This window comes from Diabrotica virgifera, chromosome 4, assembly GCF_917563875.1.
Source record: "Diabrotica virgifera virgifera chromosome 4, PGI_DIABVI_V3a".
In the NCBI taxonomy this organism is placed as follows: Eukaryota; Metazoa; Arthropoda; class Insecta; order Coleoptera; family Chrysomelidae; genus Diabrotica; species Diabrotica virgifera.
The window spans coordinates 56,083,581-56,103,354 of record NC_065446.1 but is presented as its reverse complement, the minus strand read 5'-3'; the positions used below and the strand labels follow the sequence as shown (position 1 = coordinate 56,103,354).

The window sequence follows — 19,774 nt, the reverse complement described above, 5'->3', positions numbered from 1 at the left end:
GAATCTTCTGTGCAAAACGGACGTATTTCGGAATGTGGCACTTTCGTTTATAAAAACGGTAAAAATGACTAGGGTTTTTTGAAATGTGGCTCTTTAGCACAAAGGAAAGGTGCGTTCACTTCGACTGCCAGGACACAACCAACAAAGTGGCAGTTTTGTCCATATTTTTTATTTCAAACACAAAAATGCAAAAAGGGCGCAAGTGTTATTTCGATATTAAAAAACGTAAAATACATGGGGGTTTCAGTGGTATATAAAAATATGACTGCTTAAGGTTAGATTTTTTTAATAAACGCGATTTTCGTATTTTTGAATTGTGGCCCTTTTGTACTGAAGTAGCGATATTATGACAGAAGCTCGAAACAAATGACAATCGATGAAAAGCACTATAAATGTGTGAGAATAGCAAGTGACCAGTTGTCAAATAGAAAAAGAAGTAGAACGCGAAACATAGTTTGGCGGGAACACATACTTTTAGACAAGCACCAGATATTCATGCCTTCTAATGAGTAATACAACGTTTTCCATGAAGATAATTATTATTATTATTACAGAAATTTAATTTTGAACGATTGAGAGTATTTCAATTACAAGTTACTTTTAGTTTTTTACAATAGATATCAGTTATAAACAAATATCCCAAAAACCACAATAAAGGTTTACACCTATCGCTACTACAAATCATTCAGACCGTCCCAAGTTTTCACTTAAGGCGTCCTCCAAATCTCTCATTTCCTCGAGGATCCTGTTGGCCTGGAAAGTTTCCTAGTTGACATTGACCTACTTGGCAACGCTGCAAAGTTCATGCCACGTGCTAGGAGGTGAAACGTAACAAAGGACCCGAACCGAAGGACGATAATCGAGCGAATCCTTTGTCCTTGTTTTGTTGAGTTTCTGCTATTTCCCTGAAGTCCTGCAAGAATGCATTTTTTTATACACGACATATTTTTCTATCTTTAAAGAGAACAGTAATCAGATGGAAAGGATTGTCTGCTGAGTAATGGGTAATTGAACAGATAATAATTTCTGCTCGGAATACATAACAAATCTTATTTATACCACGCTCGAAGAAAAGAAACAAGTTTAATCTCTATCTATCTATGTATTTTGTTTTCTTGTTAAGCTTTGAGTATTTCTCTTATTTTTTCTTGACACTAAAATCGCATCTTTCCGTGATGCATTTAATGCCAGATCCAGAGTAGCAAGACTCGTTGGAACACTGAGTTCAGTTGAAGATCGTTGTAGTTGTAGTAGCAATAAACATAATCAGATAGGAATTAAGCTTACCTAGGTTTTTTATTTTCCATGTTGAATTCTTCCACTCTTCTTCTTCTTCTTCTTCTTCTTCTTCTTCTTCTTCTTCTTCTTCTTCTTCTTCTTCTTCTTCTTTTTCTTCTTCTTCTTTTTCTTCTTCTTCTTCTTCTTCTTCTTCTTCTTCTTCTTCTTCTTCTTCTTCCTCTATATAAGCAATTCTGCTTGTTCATTGGCGGATTGATACCTCTATGGAAGGTCGTCACTCCATCTTTTGCGTGGTCGGTCGATACTTCTACCGATGGGTGATTGATCTTTTGCTATTTTGACCACACGTGTCTTCTCCATTATGCTTTATTATGGTTATCCCCCATTATGGTTATTCCATTGTTTTTTTTTTTATTTGATTTGTTTGTACGCTTTACGTTACATTTTCTTCTAATATCTTCACCACTCCTCTTTCGATTTTTCGGCGTGTTTACTGAAATAATTCTCAGTACACTCATATCTGCCTTTTCTAGTAGTCTTTTTGTTGTGGCTGTATGGAGTCTTGTTCCCGATAATCCCGATGCATATTATGTCATTATTGGCCTTACACTGTCTTTATAAATCCTTGACTTCATCGCAGTGTTAATATGTCGGTTTCGCCATATATAGTGTTATTATGGTATCCTGCCAGTCTATTTGCTTTTTGAACTTTTGAATTTTTCTCACTTCTTTGTCCAGGTCTCTGTCTGGACAGTGTAATTTCAAGGTATTGTATTTCCATTACTTGTTCAATACTGCTGCCATCAATTTCTATTTTACATCTGATTGGTTTTTTTACTGATTACCTTTGTTTTAGTTTTCTGTAATGAAATCGTCAGATTGAATTCTTTTGCTCTTAGTTAAAACTGTGGACTAATTCTTCTACTGTTATCTAAATTTTATGTGCCTAGTATGTTGACTGGTCTAAGAAATAAATTTGATTTGGCATTTTTATGTTTCAAATATATTATGTATTTATTTTTGTTTAGGTTTTTTTTTATTCCTAAATATGCGAGAACTGAACTGTTACTACTAGTAATTTCATCATAGAATATATGGTAGGGGAGCCCAAGCGGGGATTTTTGCAGTTACTCGAGCACGTCAGATTATCATATGGGGAGAAACCTGGTACCTGAAGATGTACCTCTACCATATATTGGCTCCTAACACAGGGGAGTTCGTTAAGGGGGACCCGAAAAAAAATCTATCCTTAAAAAAACTCGAAATTGTCAGATTAAGATAAGGTAAGTTAAGTACACGCAAGAGAGTGTATATTTCAAAAATCTGACGATTTGGGCCGGGCGTAAGGAAATGGGTGAGTCTCAAAGTTTCACAAGAGAAAAGCGAATATCTCGCGAAATAAATGACAGATCGAAAAACTAAAAAATATTTGCTCAATATTTTTTAAGAATCTATCGAATGATACCAAACACGACTTCCCACGGAGAGGGGTAGGGGGTTCATTTGTTATTTTAAATACGAATCCCGCGATATTTCGTGAAATGAACATCAAATCGAAAAACTGAAAAATACACTTGTTCAATATTTTTAAAAAATCTATCGAATGGCACCAAACACGACCCCCCCCCCCCCCACGGAGGTGGGGTGGGGGTTACTTTAATAGGAGCCCCCATTTTTTATTGCAGATTTGGATTCCTCACGTAAAAATAAGTAACTTGAATTCGAAACATTTTTTCGAATTATGGATAGATGGCGTTATAATCGGAAAAAACGATTGTTGGAAATGGAAAATTAAATTAAAAAATGGCAAGCGCCCACTAAAATGGAAAACTTTACTTAACTTTTTTTGGTTTTAGGACCTACTCTTCACAACCCAATAGGTCCCCATAACGCTCGAGTGACTGCACATTTAGCATATTTTGCTCCCCTACTAATATATTACTGAAACTATCTTTGTAACAGGATATATCTTGTTAGTAAATGACTAATATAATTAGATATTCTAAACCAGACAAAATCTCCCAATTTTCTCGGTAAAAAAATACGAAGACATTCCCTCAATTACAGGGAATCAACTGTAACTTTAAGCCACAATTAATTGTTATCTCCTTTCGCGGCTTTGGGCAATTTTCGTGATTACAATGCTTCGTCTTTGGTTCGTTAAATACAATAATTTTATTTAAATTGTTAGGTAATATAGTATTAACACTTTCTCTTTATTTCAGAATTTGACACGCATCGTGTTCCAATGCACTTGGCCAAGCTGCTTAAAAATGACCAATACCTGTGATGCCATCGAAGCGCATATTCGTAATGAGCATTTGAAGTAAGTATAGATTTAATTTTTGTCACAGATCTCAATAACAGTATAAAAAGGAAAATTTATTAAAAAATCCTTTATGAAAGGTATATTTATTTAAAATCCCCTTTCGGGCTACATTACAAAACGTTTTCGGAATGACAATTCCATCATCAGTGCTGCTTACTATACAGCGTGTCGCGTTAAGAACGGAACATTGCTTAGATAGGCCAATGTATTTCTTATGGACGATAGAAGCGCGCCGATGCCACGCCGTACTGATTAAAATGGATCGTATATCGGCAGTCGAGTAGCCACCCGTGCCCGAGAGGTTTGGCAACACTGATCTCCATAAGCGCAATGTTGCATTCTTAACGTGAAACAAAGTATAGTTGCTATCTAGATTCCATTTAAAGAGGTTTCCCCAGAGCCAGCAACCGACATAGTTGGGAGTTGTCATTCCGAAAACGTTGTGTGATGTAGCCCGAAAGGGTCTTTTAAATAAATATACCTGTTATAGAGGATCGATTAATAAATTTTTGTGATGCATGGTATATAGCCGACAACAGTAAATTCAATTCCTTGTGGATTTTAGTCCTGTCGCCAGGGGGGGTACAACGGCCTCGTTAATTCAGATGGACTTACCCAAGTTTTTTTTATGTATTTTGACCCGTAGAACACGAATTTTTTGGGTAACAGTTGATCCGGATGTCGATAAGATTGTTATAGACCAAGAACTTGAGGAATCAAATAACAGCGATTTTTGGCAAAACAAAACAATATTTTGCATTTTTTGGGTCATTTTAAGCAAAAAATATTTCTACAAGTTTTTTAGTAGGATGCACAGTTTTCGAGATAAACGCGGTTGAACTTTCAAAAAATCGAAATACTGCAATTTTTAAACCCGAATAACTTTTGATTAAAAAATAAAATAGCAATTCTGCTTAGCGCCTTTGAAAGTTCAAGTCAAATTATGTCGGTTTTGATTATTTGCATTGCTAAAAATTTATTGTGTTATTGTTAAACAAAGCTACAAACAACTAGTGCGTGAGTGATGTTTCTATGATTTCTCATTTAAAATCGAACGAGTAGGTAGAATAGGTACTAGTGCAATCAAGACTATTTCTACGTTACATGCGTTAAAACGCATGTAAAAGCACGGGAAACCCTACGTGTTTATAGCTTTGTTAAACAATAAAAAAATAAATTTTTACCAATGCAAATAATCAAAACCGATATAATTTGACTTAAACTTTCAAATGCGGTAAGCAGACTTGCTATTTTATTTTTTAATCAAAAGTTATTCGGGTTCAAAAATTGCAATTTTTCGATTTTTTTAAAGTTCAACCGCGTTTATCTCGTAAACTGTGCATCCTACGAAAAAACTTGTAGAAATATTTTTTACTTAAAATGGCCCAAAAAATACAAAATATTGTTTTGTTTTGCCAAAAATCGCTGTTATTTGATTCCTCAAGTTCTTGGTCTATAACAATCTTATCGACATCCGGATCAACTGTTACCCAAAAAATTCGTGTTCTACGGGTCAAAATACATAAAAAAAACTTGAGTAAGTCCATCTGAATTAACGAGGCCGTTGTACCCCCCCTGGCGACAGGACTATTTAGTATAAAAATTCGTTGATTTTCAATCAACCCAAACTTCAAAATCTGGTCAGTCAGATCATTTTATAAAACTATACAAGGTAGACCGCAGATACATTAGGTATTAGGTATTCCCAACGGAAATATATATACACCGGTATTTTAGGCCTCAACGCCCTTCCGGTAGGGATCTATGGGGGAGTATCACCGAGCCGCAAGCCCCATATTTAGAATTTTATACTGACGCGTTAGCCTTTTTTGTTTTTCCGATGACCTGGCTGGGCTTGCACTCGCAAAGCTCACGGCGAAGTGAAGTGGCAGTCAGCCGCTAGTCCCACTGAGCTGTCCGATCGACCCCAAACCCAACGGAAATACATAAGAAAAATAATGTGTGTGTTATTTGTACGCACGTAAGAAGTTATCTTTCTATTATATGATTTCAACGAAATAAATATCCTTTCAACAGGTTATTTGTATTTTATTTAAAGATTAAACTAATTTTTACTTACTACTTTCCAAAAATTTTTATTAAAACAATACCAAAAATAAAAAAAACAGAAAACATACGGATTCGAACCGGGGACCTCTCGATCTCCGGTCACGCGCTCGATCTCCGGTCACGCGCTCTACCACTGAGCTATATTCCCTTTGCTTTGACAGGTTACAAGATTTCTCATACATACTGACAAATTTAATAGACCAAGTGAAGTATACAAAAATACTTTAAATATACTTACTACTATTATAAAATATCTTATTCCCGAGGAAGACAAATCCAAAGACACAAAAATTATAATAAATATATTTACTAAAAACACTAATAATATATTCTTTTCACGCACACCTTATTTGCGCTACATAAAGATGTAGCGACTAATACCATACTGTCGGTGTGCGCATGCGCCAGGGAATGTAAAAATTCACCCTCGTGCCTAAAAAAGTATAACTTCAAAAATTACTGCTATATTTGAGGATGTCTTTTCTGTATAGTTCTTGGATTGAGCCCTTATATTGTGGCCAGTTTAGCTCCAAGTCACCGGTTTTGGTACGAAACGTACTGGATGAGATGCATGTCCAAAATAATATACAAGGTGTCCCCAAAAATAGTGCGTTTCCTTAAAGTATGGATATAATACACAATTTAGAACAAAAAAGTCCTATAACATTTTTTTCTAAAGTTAACCGTTTCCAAGAAAAAAATTACATTGTTCTCCATATAAGTGAGTTTTTATTTTTATAAATTTGAATGACATGGCAACGTAGCCTAGAAGAACTTGCTGTGACTGTGGACATTTAACCTAATAACCCCTTTTTTATTTACTTTGAGGTGTGATTTTTGGGGTTGTTGACATCGTAGGTACCTACCTGCAAAATAATGGATATGGGTTTGGTTGATATTTACATTATTTTACCTACCAGATGCAACTGACCTACAAACCTACTTTTTTAAGCTTTAGATTTTTGAGTTGCGCGTTGTTGCCAGACTTCAATTTGCATATCAAAATGTATTTTCCTTTTTTGGTCAAACGGATCAATTTAGAAAAAAAAATGTTGAAAGACTTTTTTGCTCTACATTGTGCCTTCTACCTATACCTTTAAGGAATGCACTATTTTTGGGGACACCCTGTATATGTTATAGTCAAAGTCCGAATTTCAGGCATTCCTAGGTTTGACTAGGCAATCCTCAGGTCTAACTGAAGGTCTTAGTCAAAGCCCGAAATAAATTACAGTTTCGGTCTTTGACTAGTCAAACCTAGGAGAGAATAAGTTGGTCAGGCAAAGGTCGAAATTTAATTTTATGAAATCGGGGTTTGACTAGTCAAACCCCCCTAAAAAAAGAAAAGCTGAGGAAAAAGAAGACGAAGAAGAAGAAGCAATTTTACAAAAAATAAGAAATAACAGGTAGGAGTTGAAAAGAGGGATACATGATTTAAAAAAGCACCAGCAACAATAAATTCACATACGTAATGTACCCAAATAAACAATATTGGGAAGATAGTGCAAACCTGGACTTCATTAATAAACCGGCGAATGTTTAGTAACTAGTAGCTTCGTTTTTGTATCTCATCATGAGAGATGTGTACACACACACACACACACACACACACACACACACACACACACACACACACACATAGAGTTATTTTTAAAATTATGTAGACTGGGACACGTGTGATGACGTTTAAATTAAATACTATTAGGTCGGACGAAAATAAATTCGGATTTTTATATCGTTAGTATTCGTATATAGGTTGGAATCCCGAATAAACATGTAAAGCGGTGATAATGTTACTACGCGATGAGATTTATGATTGGGAGTTTACTGAATCAAGAGGGTACATAAAATAAAGTATGCTTAGTGTGACCAATTAGTCCGAAAAATCCGGGACATGGCCCGAATTACGAAGTCGTGTCACGGCGTCCCGGACAAGGCTTCCGGGCCATCCGAATTTTCAACGTTTTAGTTAAATTCTGTTTTGACATTTTGAATACGTTATTCTTCTAAGAATTCACATAAAATTGAATTAGTGGGACGAAAAAAAGTCGACAATTTCTAGAGTGTAATACTAATTCATCGCAAGGCAAATATGATTTTAAGAATCAAGCAATGTAACCAATGAATATATTTTGTTGAGGTCAATTTAAATTATGAATGGATTGATTTTTAAAGGTGTTCTTCTCACTTTTAAGCAAATTTAATCGTTCGACAAATATGATAGTAAGAAGTAATCAACAAAAATGATCTGAAGCAATTTTCTGGTGGCATGTTAGACAATTATATCTTTGATGGGATTAAGCCACAATTGGTTGTAATGATAATTACATTTTTATATTAACCTAAGGTTATATTTACATGAAAATCCAACATCAGTTGATTTTTATATTTTTCCTTTTTTGAGAATGATTTCCGGATTAGAAACAACCAACATTAGAACCAATTATGGCTTAATTCTATCAAAAATATCACTTTCAACATAAAAATGTTAAATAATCAATAAAATGATATTAAATTTCTATATTTAAAAAAATGGCCCGATTTTCGACTGTATTGGAGTTGGTCACACTAAGTATGCTGCATTAGATACTATTAAGTTAAACTTTCCACAATATTACAAAAGCCAGCCTTACTTCTGAACGCTGAATTATGTCATATAAACATTAGTTCCGGAAGTGCGTCTGTTAAGAATCTCTCTCACAGAATCAGTTAACCACTTAAATTTCAGATTCTTGGAATATACAACAAAAATGTGGTTTATAAAGAAACAGAAAAATGCCGGTTGACTGAGGAATATTGGCTCGTAGGTATCTAGTTTGTCAAGATAAATGTAATATGCGATAACCATGAGGTATGACCAAGATAATGGGAGAGAAAATAGGTAGCATATTAAATTTGTGACATGTTCGTTTTGGTGAGTTTTCGATCATGCTGTAATATTGTACCTACATTTGAAGTTAGCATAAATTTTCATCAGTAATTTTAGCCAAATTATGACACTAATGACTCGACACTAATGTTATTAAAGAAAGAGACATTAAAATTACTCGTCACACCCGACATGACAGGAAAAGTAACATCGACTCCTTGACTTATCAAAAGTTATGATATGATTTAAACGGATATGCGGAGTAAATGTATGGTGGATACTGTTCAATTTTTCACATGCAAAAAATAATTTTATATTTTTTACTGTATGAAACCCATAATTACAATCCTTAGTTTTAAATAATTCTTAAGCCAAACCTGACGAATGACGAATAGTACCATTTCATCCTCATCGAATACAAACAATTATTATGCTTGGACATTGCGAGAGAGGTAAATACATAACTTCTTCTTCTATTACGACCCGCTGAACGGTGCACGCGCTTGGACCTTTCTATCCGGGTTCCATTACCGCTGAACAGCTGAACAAACTTTTTTATTCTATACGTAATAGTCTAAAACGATAATTTAATATAAAATAACCGTTAAACCGTCAAGCATAATTAAAACTCGTGCACGGGACAGTTGTGAAACCACGTGTAAAAACGGCATATGGGTTCAATCAAAACGCGATCAATGATCAGTGACACAGGACTTACTAAGACATAACCCTCTCTTAATTCCGTTTGAACCATACAGTCCACGCCCCTTAAAATTATATTAATAATTTTATTTAATGTACATGCCTTTGTTGTACAGATACAACAGTATGGTTTTTTTGATATGACGCTATAAAAGGAATTAAGAGCACTAGATTGGTACGATTTGCAGCTATTTTAATATGAGACCCTTAAGCTTGTGATACACAAGCAAACTTTAAGTACGCGGGTTTAAAGATCGCGGACTTACTCGGCTCGCCGTCGGTGATACACGGCAACACGGCAGACTTACTCTGCTTACTCATAACTCATTGCGATGTAGTCGAGAGAAGATGCTTTGTCCTATTTAGGAATTTTATCGTATTATATACTTCGTATCGTATCCTATCGTATTATATATTATTAATACTAATAAAAAAAGACGAAATCGAAAAGTGTGGGTAACAAACAAAATATAGATAAGAGGGTCATATTTTCATCAGGAGGATAACATAGCATATAAATAACTAGGTTTACTCAAAAACAAATAATCAAAAAAGCTTAAAATAGTGTTTTACGGTTTTCTCAAAACTTATAAAACGTAACTTGTCTCCTTTCAACAATAAACGATTGAATTATTTCTAGGCAATTTGCTTAATTAGTGAAAATATAAGTGTAACTTTAAACGCAATAACAGGATGGCTCGAGGCTCGCGGCTCGTGGCAGTGATACACGTACGGGTTACGAGTAAGATTTCAAACTTGTTGGATCGACGGCGTACTTACTCGGCGGACTTAAAGTACGCGTACTTGCTGTGATACACGCGCGAAAAAGGTCGTCGAGCCATAAGTTCGCATACTTATTCGCGGGCGTCTAACACGCTTTACATAAGGATTCTGAGAATATTCACTAAGTAAATATTTTAAGAGAAGACTAAGCACATATAAGGAAGCATCTGTCTTTATTCACATTACAACATCAAGACATTTTTCGGCCATATAGAAATAATGATTTATCGTGATAAAGGAATCATGGCTTAAGTCACAACGAAAAAAAAATGGAAAAGCGGTGTAAAAGGCAAAAGGCAACTGAAATACGTATTTCTGACTATTCTGAAAGCGACTGAAATCCAGGAAAGCTTCCTTGGAACAGTGCAGGATGAACCGCCTGAGTATTTTCCTCATCTCCAGGTTCAATGGACCGGTCAATCCCTAAACTTTAAAACGAAAACGATGAATAGGATATGAACGGGGGTCGTTCCAGTACAATCAATCAGGGTAAAATGGGGGAAAATAGACCAAGCTGATGTGAACCGTGACTGTGGAGAAATACAGAATATGGAAGATCTTCTTACATGCAGAGACTGTCGTCATCGGTGTAGCCTTATGCTGGCTGATGACATTCACGTCGAATAATGTAAAATAATGAATAAAGTAAATAACGAGAAAAAAGGAAAAATGGCGTAAAAAGTGGAAGGCAACCGTAAATACGTATCTCTGACTATTTTGGTCGTGACCAGTACGGCGCAGCCTAGTTGGCATAGTTGGAGGGAGAGGGATCAGTCAATACAACTTTTTTGTGGCAATTTGCACAATACTTAAGTTTTGTGGAAATCAGGGTATTCTGACATTGCCACAAAAAGTTTGCATTGTACTGACGACGAAATAGTCTACCTTTTATGCCGTTTTCGTTTTTTTCTCGTTGCGATCTACGCCATGATTCTTTTCCTTTTTATTGTATTATGTACTATTTACTGGTATAATAAACATGAACGAGTTAACTGAAAGATTTGTGGCCAATAACAGTATCAATACATCAATAAGTGACATTTGTTCTATTTTGTATTTATTTAGACATTGCACAGAAAATATAAATAGAATTTTTATATACAAGAAATGGACATGTTAACAGTATTTATTCAATTATATTTTATGACAGTGACAACATTATATTAATCTAGAAACATAAAAACATTAGTAACTAAGGTAGATATTAGTAGCCTTAGATCTTAACTACTAAATATATAACAGTCCTCCGCCCCAATTCCCAACTACAAGACTAGAGGTGCTGGCAGCAGCTGATCTAAGTGACGTTTCCAAAGTAGACCATCATCTGTTCGTATTTCATAATGTAAGTAACCTATGCGTCTGATTACCTTTCCAAATACCCATCGTTGATCACTGCAGTACTTTCTAGCCTGAACTCTGTCTCCCAAGGCAAATTCCCTACCAGGTGTAGGCCTGTCTGATGGAAAGGAAGTTGTGCGTTTGCAAGGTTTTCTTAACATTGCATGAAGATCCGTTCTAATTTCTCGTCCGAACATAAGCTCATACGGGGTGAAACCGTTAACACCTGGTGTACGACGTAAACGTGTTCGTACTTTAAGTAGTTTATCAGTTAAGCTATTGCTCTCCCCCGCTAAGCTGCGCAAGGTCCTTTTTATAGTTTGTACAAATCGTTCTGCTTGACCGTTCGTTGCTGGGTGATATGGAGCAATAGTTCTATGGGTGATACCGCAATTGGATAGAAATTTGTTAAATTCGGCTGAAACAAATTGTCGGCCGTTGTCAGATACCAGCACATATGGATTTCCGAACGTGGCAAATATTTGTCTTAGCGTTTGTATACACCACGAGCTAGTTGTTACCTTTGTAGATATAATTTCCACCCATTTTGTATATGCATCTACCACAATGAATAGTTGAGAACCAGAAATTGGTGCAGCGAAGTCAATATGGATTCTTTGCCAGGGACCTGTGGGCTCTTCCCAGTGATGTAAATGTGTCTTTGCTGGTTCATTTTGTTCTAAACGGCATGATCTACATGATTTCACTTTTTCTTCAATATCTTTATCAATATTTTTCCAGTAGACATGACTGCGTGCTAGTTGTTTCATCTTTAATATACCAATATGTCCCGCGTGCAGTTCGTTAAGAATAAATTTACGAAATTTATGTGGTATTACGACCCTTGTTCCTCTTAAAATACAGTCATCTTGTAAAGTAAATTCATTGTCGTTGTATCCATATTGTTTCAGAGATTGACCTGTTCTTAGTGCTTTAATTATTTTCTGTAATTCGATATCATTTTCTGTCTCCTTAGCGATTATATCTGGGCTAATTTCTAATATCTGAATTTGTTGTATTTGGTATAAGCCATGTTGATCTACTTCATATGTATTTGTGTTCTCAACAGGAAACCGCGACAAGAAGTCTGCGTTAGCATTTTTTGTGCTTGTTCTGTACTGTATATCATAATCAAATCCAGATAAAAAATGAGCATAATGAAAAAGTCTCATTGTACTCAGTTCTGGTAGATTATGGTGGGGATGAAAGATTGATGTTAACGGTTTGTGGTCAGTAATCAGAGTAAATTTTCGCCCATAGCAAAAATGAAAAAATTTCTTTATACCCCAGTATATCGCAGTCGCTTCCTTATCAAACTGACTGTAATTCTTTTCGGCATTGGTTAAGGTTCTTGACGCAAAAGCTATCGGTCTTTCTGAGCCGTCTTCAACTATGTGTGAAAGGACTGCTCCAAGTCCTGTTGGTGAAGCATCCGTGGCTATGATTAGAGGTTTTCTCGGGTCGAAATGTGTTAATACGTTTTCACTTGCAATTTCCGTTTTAATTCTGTTAAAACTTTCTTCGCATTTCACAGTCCAGGTAAACTTGTTATCTTTCTTCAAGAGTTGATTTAGAGGATTTGATATAGACGCAAGATTAGCAATAAATTTGTTGTAGTAATTAGCCATACCCAGAAAAGTTCGCAATTCGTTTATATTAGAAGGCCGTTCCATACCTATTATAGCTTTAATTTTGTCTTTGTTCTTATGGAGCCCATCTTTATCAATTTTATGTCCTAAATAGTTTATGTTCTTTTTAAAAAATTGGCATTTTTCTTTATTCACCCGTAGGTTATTTTCTTTTAACTTGGTAAGTACCTCTCTTAATCTTAGTAATAGCTGGTCTTCTGTTGATCCTTGAATTATTATATCATCAAAAAAACATTGTACGCCTTCTAAACCTTTAAGTAAATTATCCATGAATCTTTGCCATAAACTGGGAGCCACTTTTACACCAAACATCAGTCTGTTTACTTTGTATGTTCCCATATGAGTGCTTAAAGTTTGTATTAGGGCGCTGTCTTCGTCCATCTCCATATTAAGGTAAGCTTGTTTAATATCTAATGTGCAAAATAATTTACCCCCATTCATTTTGGCAAAAATATCTTCTATGATAGGTATCGGGTATTTTTCGTCTTTAATAACTCTATTTAAAGTTATTTTGTAATCGGCACATAGTCTGATACTCCCATTAGGTTTAACAATAGGTACAATAGGTGTACCCCAATTACTATGGTCGATTTTTGTTATAATACCTTCAGAACTTAGCCGTTCTATTTCTGCTTCTACTTTCGATTTTAGAGCGTATGGAATTCTTCTAGACTTAATGAAAATTGGTTGTGTATTTTCCTGTAAGTTCAAACGAGCTTTAAAATTTGGTATTTTTCCTAGGTCTGATCTAAATACTGATGTTGCAAATTCTTCAAGAAGTTGGTCTAATTTGGGTATTTCAACAGTTTGTAGTCTTCGTACATCTGCCAATTCAATATTTATTTCTTTCATCCAGTTACGTCCGCATAAAGGATCAACGTCCTTAGCTATAATGTATAATTTGCTGAAGAAGGTTTGGTTCTTGTAGTTACATTTAACATAAGCAACTCCAGTAGGTTTGATTACTTCTCCTGTGTAAGTTCTTAATATTAAGTCTGTTTTAAAAATTTTCTTTGGAATGTTCAGTTGTTTGTACAATTTTAGTGATATAAGAGATAGTGTAGCCCCTGTATCAAATTCCATAGTAACTGGCCTATTTTCAATACTGATTGTAATTGTATATTTTTCAGATCGTTCATCCTTAACAAGGTTTATTTCGCCGATAGATTCTTCACTTGTATTACTGGTACAATTATTAATCTGGAGTGCATTGTTTCTTTTTAAACAAACGTTTGCTAGGTGTCCCTCTATTTGACATTTGTGGCAAGTTCTTTTAATGGCCCAACATTCGTTGGACCTATGATCTGGTTGTCCACATCTGAAACATTTTCCCCTTAAGTCTTTTAATGTTATATTATCATGTTTTTTCTTGTAAGTACATGATCTTTGAGGGTTTTTTACAGATGTCGATAATTTGTTCACCTTTTCAATTTCATTACGTATGTCTGCAGATATTTTATTGTTTTCTATTTTTCCCATTTCAATTGATGTAGCTATCTGAACTAATTTTGAGAATGTGTGTATTTCTCTGTCTTGCAGAATTTTTATTCGAATTTCGCTGTCATGCAATCCTCTGATAAACTGTAACGATAAAAATCCATCTATTGTGGACTTACAACAATTCTGGCATTTAAATTCACAGTTAGAAGCAAGTTTCTTGAGTTCTGCAGCGTATGTTGCCACAGTTTCATTTTGTCGTTGTAAATGTGTAACAAATTTATGTTGTTGAGCCCACAAACTAGGTTTAGGATCAATAAAGTCATCAAGTAGTTTAATTAATTCTTCAAAGCTTTTATTTAATGGATCCTCCGGAGAACAAAGATTATGTAAAGTATCATAAAGTTGTGGAGAGATCGTAGATAATAGAAAGTAAATTTTACTTTGCTCATCTGTGATGTTATTTAATAGGAAAAATACCGTCAATCTCCTTGTAAAGTTATTAATTGTTTCTGTTTCTTGTAATGGTTGAAAATTAACTTTTGGTAATTGTATCTTATGGTCTATGTTTTGAATTTTCGTACTACATAAAACATCTTGGTCGTTTGATCCATTTTTCTTTCGCAAAATTGGGAGTTTGGTCTTTATCACTGTATATTTTTCTTCAAATTCAAATCTTTCTTGTGTTTCTTGTTCTATATCTGCGTCTTCAATTTCTTGTTCGATATCATATTGTATATTTTGAAATTTCTTTATGGTTTCGTCTAACGTATGTAATCTGGATTCAATTTCTTCGTTTGTGATTTCTCGTTCATGTAAACAGTTTTCAGTTTTTGTCAGAGTGCCTCGTAAACAGGCTCGTACTTTTTTTAGCTTTTTAATGTCCATTCTACTAATCTCGTCGCCAATTTTATATACAAGAAATGGACATGTTAACAGTATTTATTCAATTATATTTTATGACAGTGACAACATTATATTAATCTAGAAACATAAAAACATTAGTAACTAAGGTAGATATTAGTAGCCTTAGATCTTAACTACTAAATATATAACAAGAATCAAATTGTTTTCCATATTATATAACAAGAAGTATTCACTTCAATGTTGTACGTTATTCTTTTATAAATGAAATTATATAATAGAAAGTAGTAGTAGATCACTAGTAATATATTATAATATAATTAGCGAAAGTTTTTTAATGAAGATATGCAACAAACAACCATTATGCTGCGCACGGTGCGCAGAATCTCTAACCCGCTAACACCGAATTTTTTTAACGATTCTAACGCTGGATACTATCGCGGTCTTGACATTTTTTCTCTTTGACCTACATTTCGTGGATCGATATCTATTTTTGGCTACGTTTATAACCTCTAAAAGTGTGTACGCTCTCCCACTGGTTTAGACGACTAGACGGGGTAAAAAATATTTTTTGCTACTCAATGTAGTCATTATCAAAAACAAGTATTGTAAAAAAAACATTATTATCAAGTATTCATCTAATGGTTTTTTTAGAAACCTTGAAACGCCTGAAGAATTAATGCTGGTGATTTATATTTTTTTAAAATATCGATAAACTTGGTAGTGCATATTTTAATATCGAAAGGCTGTACTGAAATTATAAAGGGTGTGCCAACATTTACGCATGAACAAACAAAAAGAAATACTAAGAATAATCCAAGAATGAAAAATACAATACTTGGGCGGTGTGTTGTCAATAATTGCAAAGACAACAATTACTTGTTTATCAACTATAAAATATAAATTAATTACATTGTGTTTCTCACGTTTCTTATCTCTAGGAACACGTCATTCACACAATCTTGATTCGACGAGACAATATCGCTGCGTACGCCGTCCAAATTGAACTGCGAATATCCTTTGTGTTCGTCCCAAAAACCGACAGACCGTGGTTCGTGACGAGTGACGAATGAACAGCTGGTATGCGGTTCGTCCTGCCGTACAAATTATACGAATATAGCGTTCGCATAAAATTCGACTCGCATATGTGTACCCGGCCTAACGCGTCATTTTTACTAACACTAAACTGTCAGCTTTCAAAGTGTTTTTTTTTGTTAACACTCTACTGCACAAAAGGCGGCCAATTCAACTCCCGCATCAATTTTGGGACACCCATTACATAGAAAAATATTTTGGTCACTTGATTAAGTTAAGGATAACTTTTTGAGATTGATTTTTTCAAATACATAAATAGATATTAATTCTAAATAACGGAAGGTAAAACAAACAAAATAAATAATGGAATACTAGTGTTAGACGAAGGCACATCAAGGAAAATAATCGCATAACAAATATGACAATGAAAAGACCTAACAGCAGTATAGTTCTGTCGCCAGGGGGGGGGTACAACGGCCTCCTTAATTCAGGTGGACTTACCCAAGCTTTTTTTATGTATTTTGACCCGTAGAACACGAATTTTTTGGGTAACAGTTGATCCGGATGTCGATAAGTTTGTTATAAACAAAGAACTTGAGGAATTACATAACAGCGATTTTTCGCAAAACAAAATATTTTTTTTGTATTTTTTGGGTGATTCTCTGCAAAAAATAGTTTTACAAGTTTTTTCGTAGGATGCATAGTTTTAGAGATAAACGCGGTTGAACTTTCAAAAAATCGAAAAAGTGCAATTTTTGAACCCGAATAACTTTTGATTAAAAAATAAAATAGCAATTCTGCTTACTGCATTTGAAAGTTCAAGTCAAATTCTATTGGTTTTGATTATTTGCATTGCTAAAAATTAAGTTTTTATTTGTTAAACAAAGCCATAAATACATAGTGTTTCCCGTGCCAGTGCATGCGTTTTAATGTACGTAATCTACGTAAAAATTGTCTGTATGCGCCTACTCGTTCGATTTCAAATGGGAAATGCATTGAAAACATCATTCAATCACTATGTGTTTATACCTTTGTTTAACAATAAAAAAATTAATTTTTAGCAATGAAAGTAATCAAAACCGATAGAATTGGACTTGAACTTTCAAATGCCGTAAGCAGAATTGCTATTTTATTTTTCAATCAAAAGTTATTCGGGTTCAAAAATTGTAACTTTTCGATTTTTTGAAAGTTCAACCGCGTTTATGTCGAAAACTATGCATCCTACGAAAAAACTTGTAAAACATTTTTTGCTTAGAATGACCCAAAAAGTACAAAACAATGTTTTGTTTTACGAAAAATCGCTGTTATGTGATTCCTCAAGTTCTTTGTTTATAACAATCTTATCGACATCCGGATCAACTGTTACCCAAAATATTCGTGTTCTACGGGTCAAAATACATAAAAAAAACTTGGGTAAGTCCATCTGAATTAAGGAGTCCGTTGTACCCCCACTGGCGACAGGACTAGAAAGAGATTAATATCTTTCTTTCATAACGGTATATTTGTTACTAGTTTTATTGGCATTAATATGTCTGACTGCTAAGAAGAAAATATGAATAAGAAGATCCTAGAAAATAAAAAATAGGCTCTAATAGGAATAATCTATGTACACATTGTTATAAATTCTGAAATACATAGTAAATAAAGTTACAAAAACAAAGTGACGTATGTTGGCAATATATTATTTTATTACGCATAAACAACCTTCGAATGTAATAAAAGAAGAGTCACAAAAATAGCACGTGCCGCACGCCATTTAAAAATATTTTTCTGCATAGATAATAGTAAACATTTTCTATACAGAATGTGCTACTGTCGTTTTCAAGGTTGCGTTACTTTATGATGACGTTCAGTGATGTGTATTTGGCCTTCTACAATATTATTGTGTATTATTCTGTGACATAACTGGTTAAATTCATCGGATATTAAAATATTGAACTGCAGAATTTGGCATTCAAAATATATTCAAGGCAATCAGCCTGTTATAATATGAAGTACTGTTTCCTGCTAAACAATTTCCTCTTAAGTTTCTTTGGAGTTGTATTAAAGAGTTTTATGAAAATGATCATATAGATACAGGAAAAACCTGATTGCACTGCCACCTGAAACATATTTTGTGTTCACCCACTATTGTCACTTTTGGATAAGCTTAGCACCTGCTGTGTGCTGTCTTTTTTTTACTAGCTCCTTCTCATCTTAAAAAGTGTAGTCTGTAACGGGATTATGTACTGCATAAGATAAGGTTGCTTTTTTTACTTTTGGTCCATTTTTATCCCCACCCGAGAATGGATGGTCACTCACGCAGACCTCTGTGTAACGAGAGAAGGGTAATGAAACCTGGGTGTCGTCTAATATCCGAGATTGAGCAGTTCGTAGTTTCCATTTGATCGTGCTCACCTCACAGGATTAGTCAGCACGACTGCCTCAATGCTACTTTTATAAAACTATCACACATAAACCCTCCAGCGGGCGGGTGAGGTCAGTCAGTCCACTCCTATATGAAAATACAGCATAAACTTGGTAATTTTTTAAGGATAAAATTGAAATCCTATACATAATAACCTTTTCTACTAATAAAAATAGAATTTCTCGGCAAATTTTGAAAAAAAAAGATACACGGAAATTAAAATATATCGCTACCGGTCACAGGCCTCATCCGACCGACCTTGTAATTTTCTTAATAATCTTATGCTCCATCTGTATACGCTTGATAGACAATTACCTTTGTTTTTCACCTAAATTTAGTACCTACACTATGTTGACATCGTACATTTAACGTTTAGTTGTACCCACATACACACATTAGTCCTGTCGCCAGGGGGGGTACAACGGCCTCCTTAATTCAGATGGACTTACCCAAGTTTTTTTTATATATTTTGACCCGTAGAATACGAATTTTTTGGGTAACAGTTGATCCGGATGTCGATAAGATTGTTATAGACAAAGAACTTGAGGAATTACATAACAGCGATTTCTCGCAAAACAAAACATCTTTTTGTATTTTTTGGGTCATTTTAAGCAAAAAATATTTCTACAAGTTTTTTCGTAGAATGCATAGTTTTCGAGATAACCGCGGTTGAACTTTCAAAAAATCGAAAAATTGCAATTTTTGAACCCAAATAACTTTTGATTAAAAAATAAAGTAGCAATTCTGCTTACCGCATTTGAAAGTTTAAGTCAAATTATATCGGTTTTGATTATTTTCATTGCTAAAAATTAATTTTTTTATTGTTAAAATAATCTATAAACACCTAGTGTTTCCCGTGCCTAATACATGCGTTTTAACGTATGCTACGTAGAAATTGCCTCGCTTGCACTCGTAGCTACTCTACCTACTCGTTCGATTTTAAATGAGAAATCATTGAAAACATCACTCACATACTAGGTGTTTGTAGCTTTGTTTAACAATAAAATAATAAATTTCTAGCAATGAAAATAATCAAAACCGATATAATTTGACTT

At 34.4% G+C, this 19,774-nt stretch overlaps 2 protein-coding genes across 2 annotated transcripts in view; one reads left to right on the top strand and one right to left on the bottom strand.

Annotated features, from left to right (window-relative positions):
- Positions 1 to 19,774, bottom strand: part of LOC126883521 (uncharacterized) — a 225,323-nt gene that overhangs the window by 60,243 nt on the left and 145,306 nt on the right. The window lies entirely within an intron of this gene.
- The window catches only part of LOC114331803 (zinc finger protein 395), a 343,721-nt gene that overhangs the window by 309,290 nt on the left and 14,657 nt on the right, over positions 1 to 19,774 (top strand). The window contains exon 5 of the mRNA XM_028281470.2: positions 3,465 to 3,565. Coding sequence (XP_028137271.1) covers positions 3,465 to 3,565 — 101 coding nt within the window. The remainder of the gene's footprint in view (positions 1 to 3,464; positions 3,566 to 19,774) is intronic.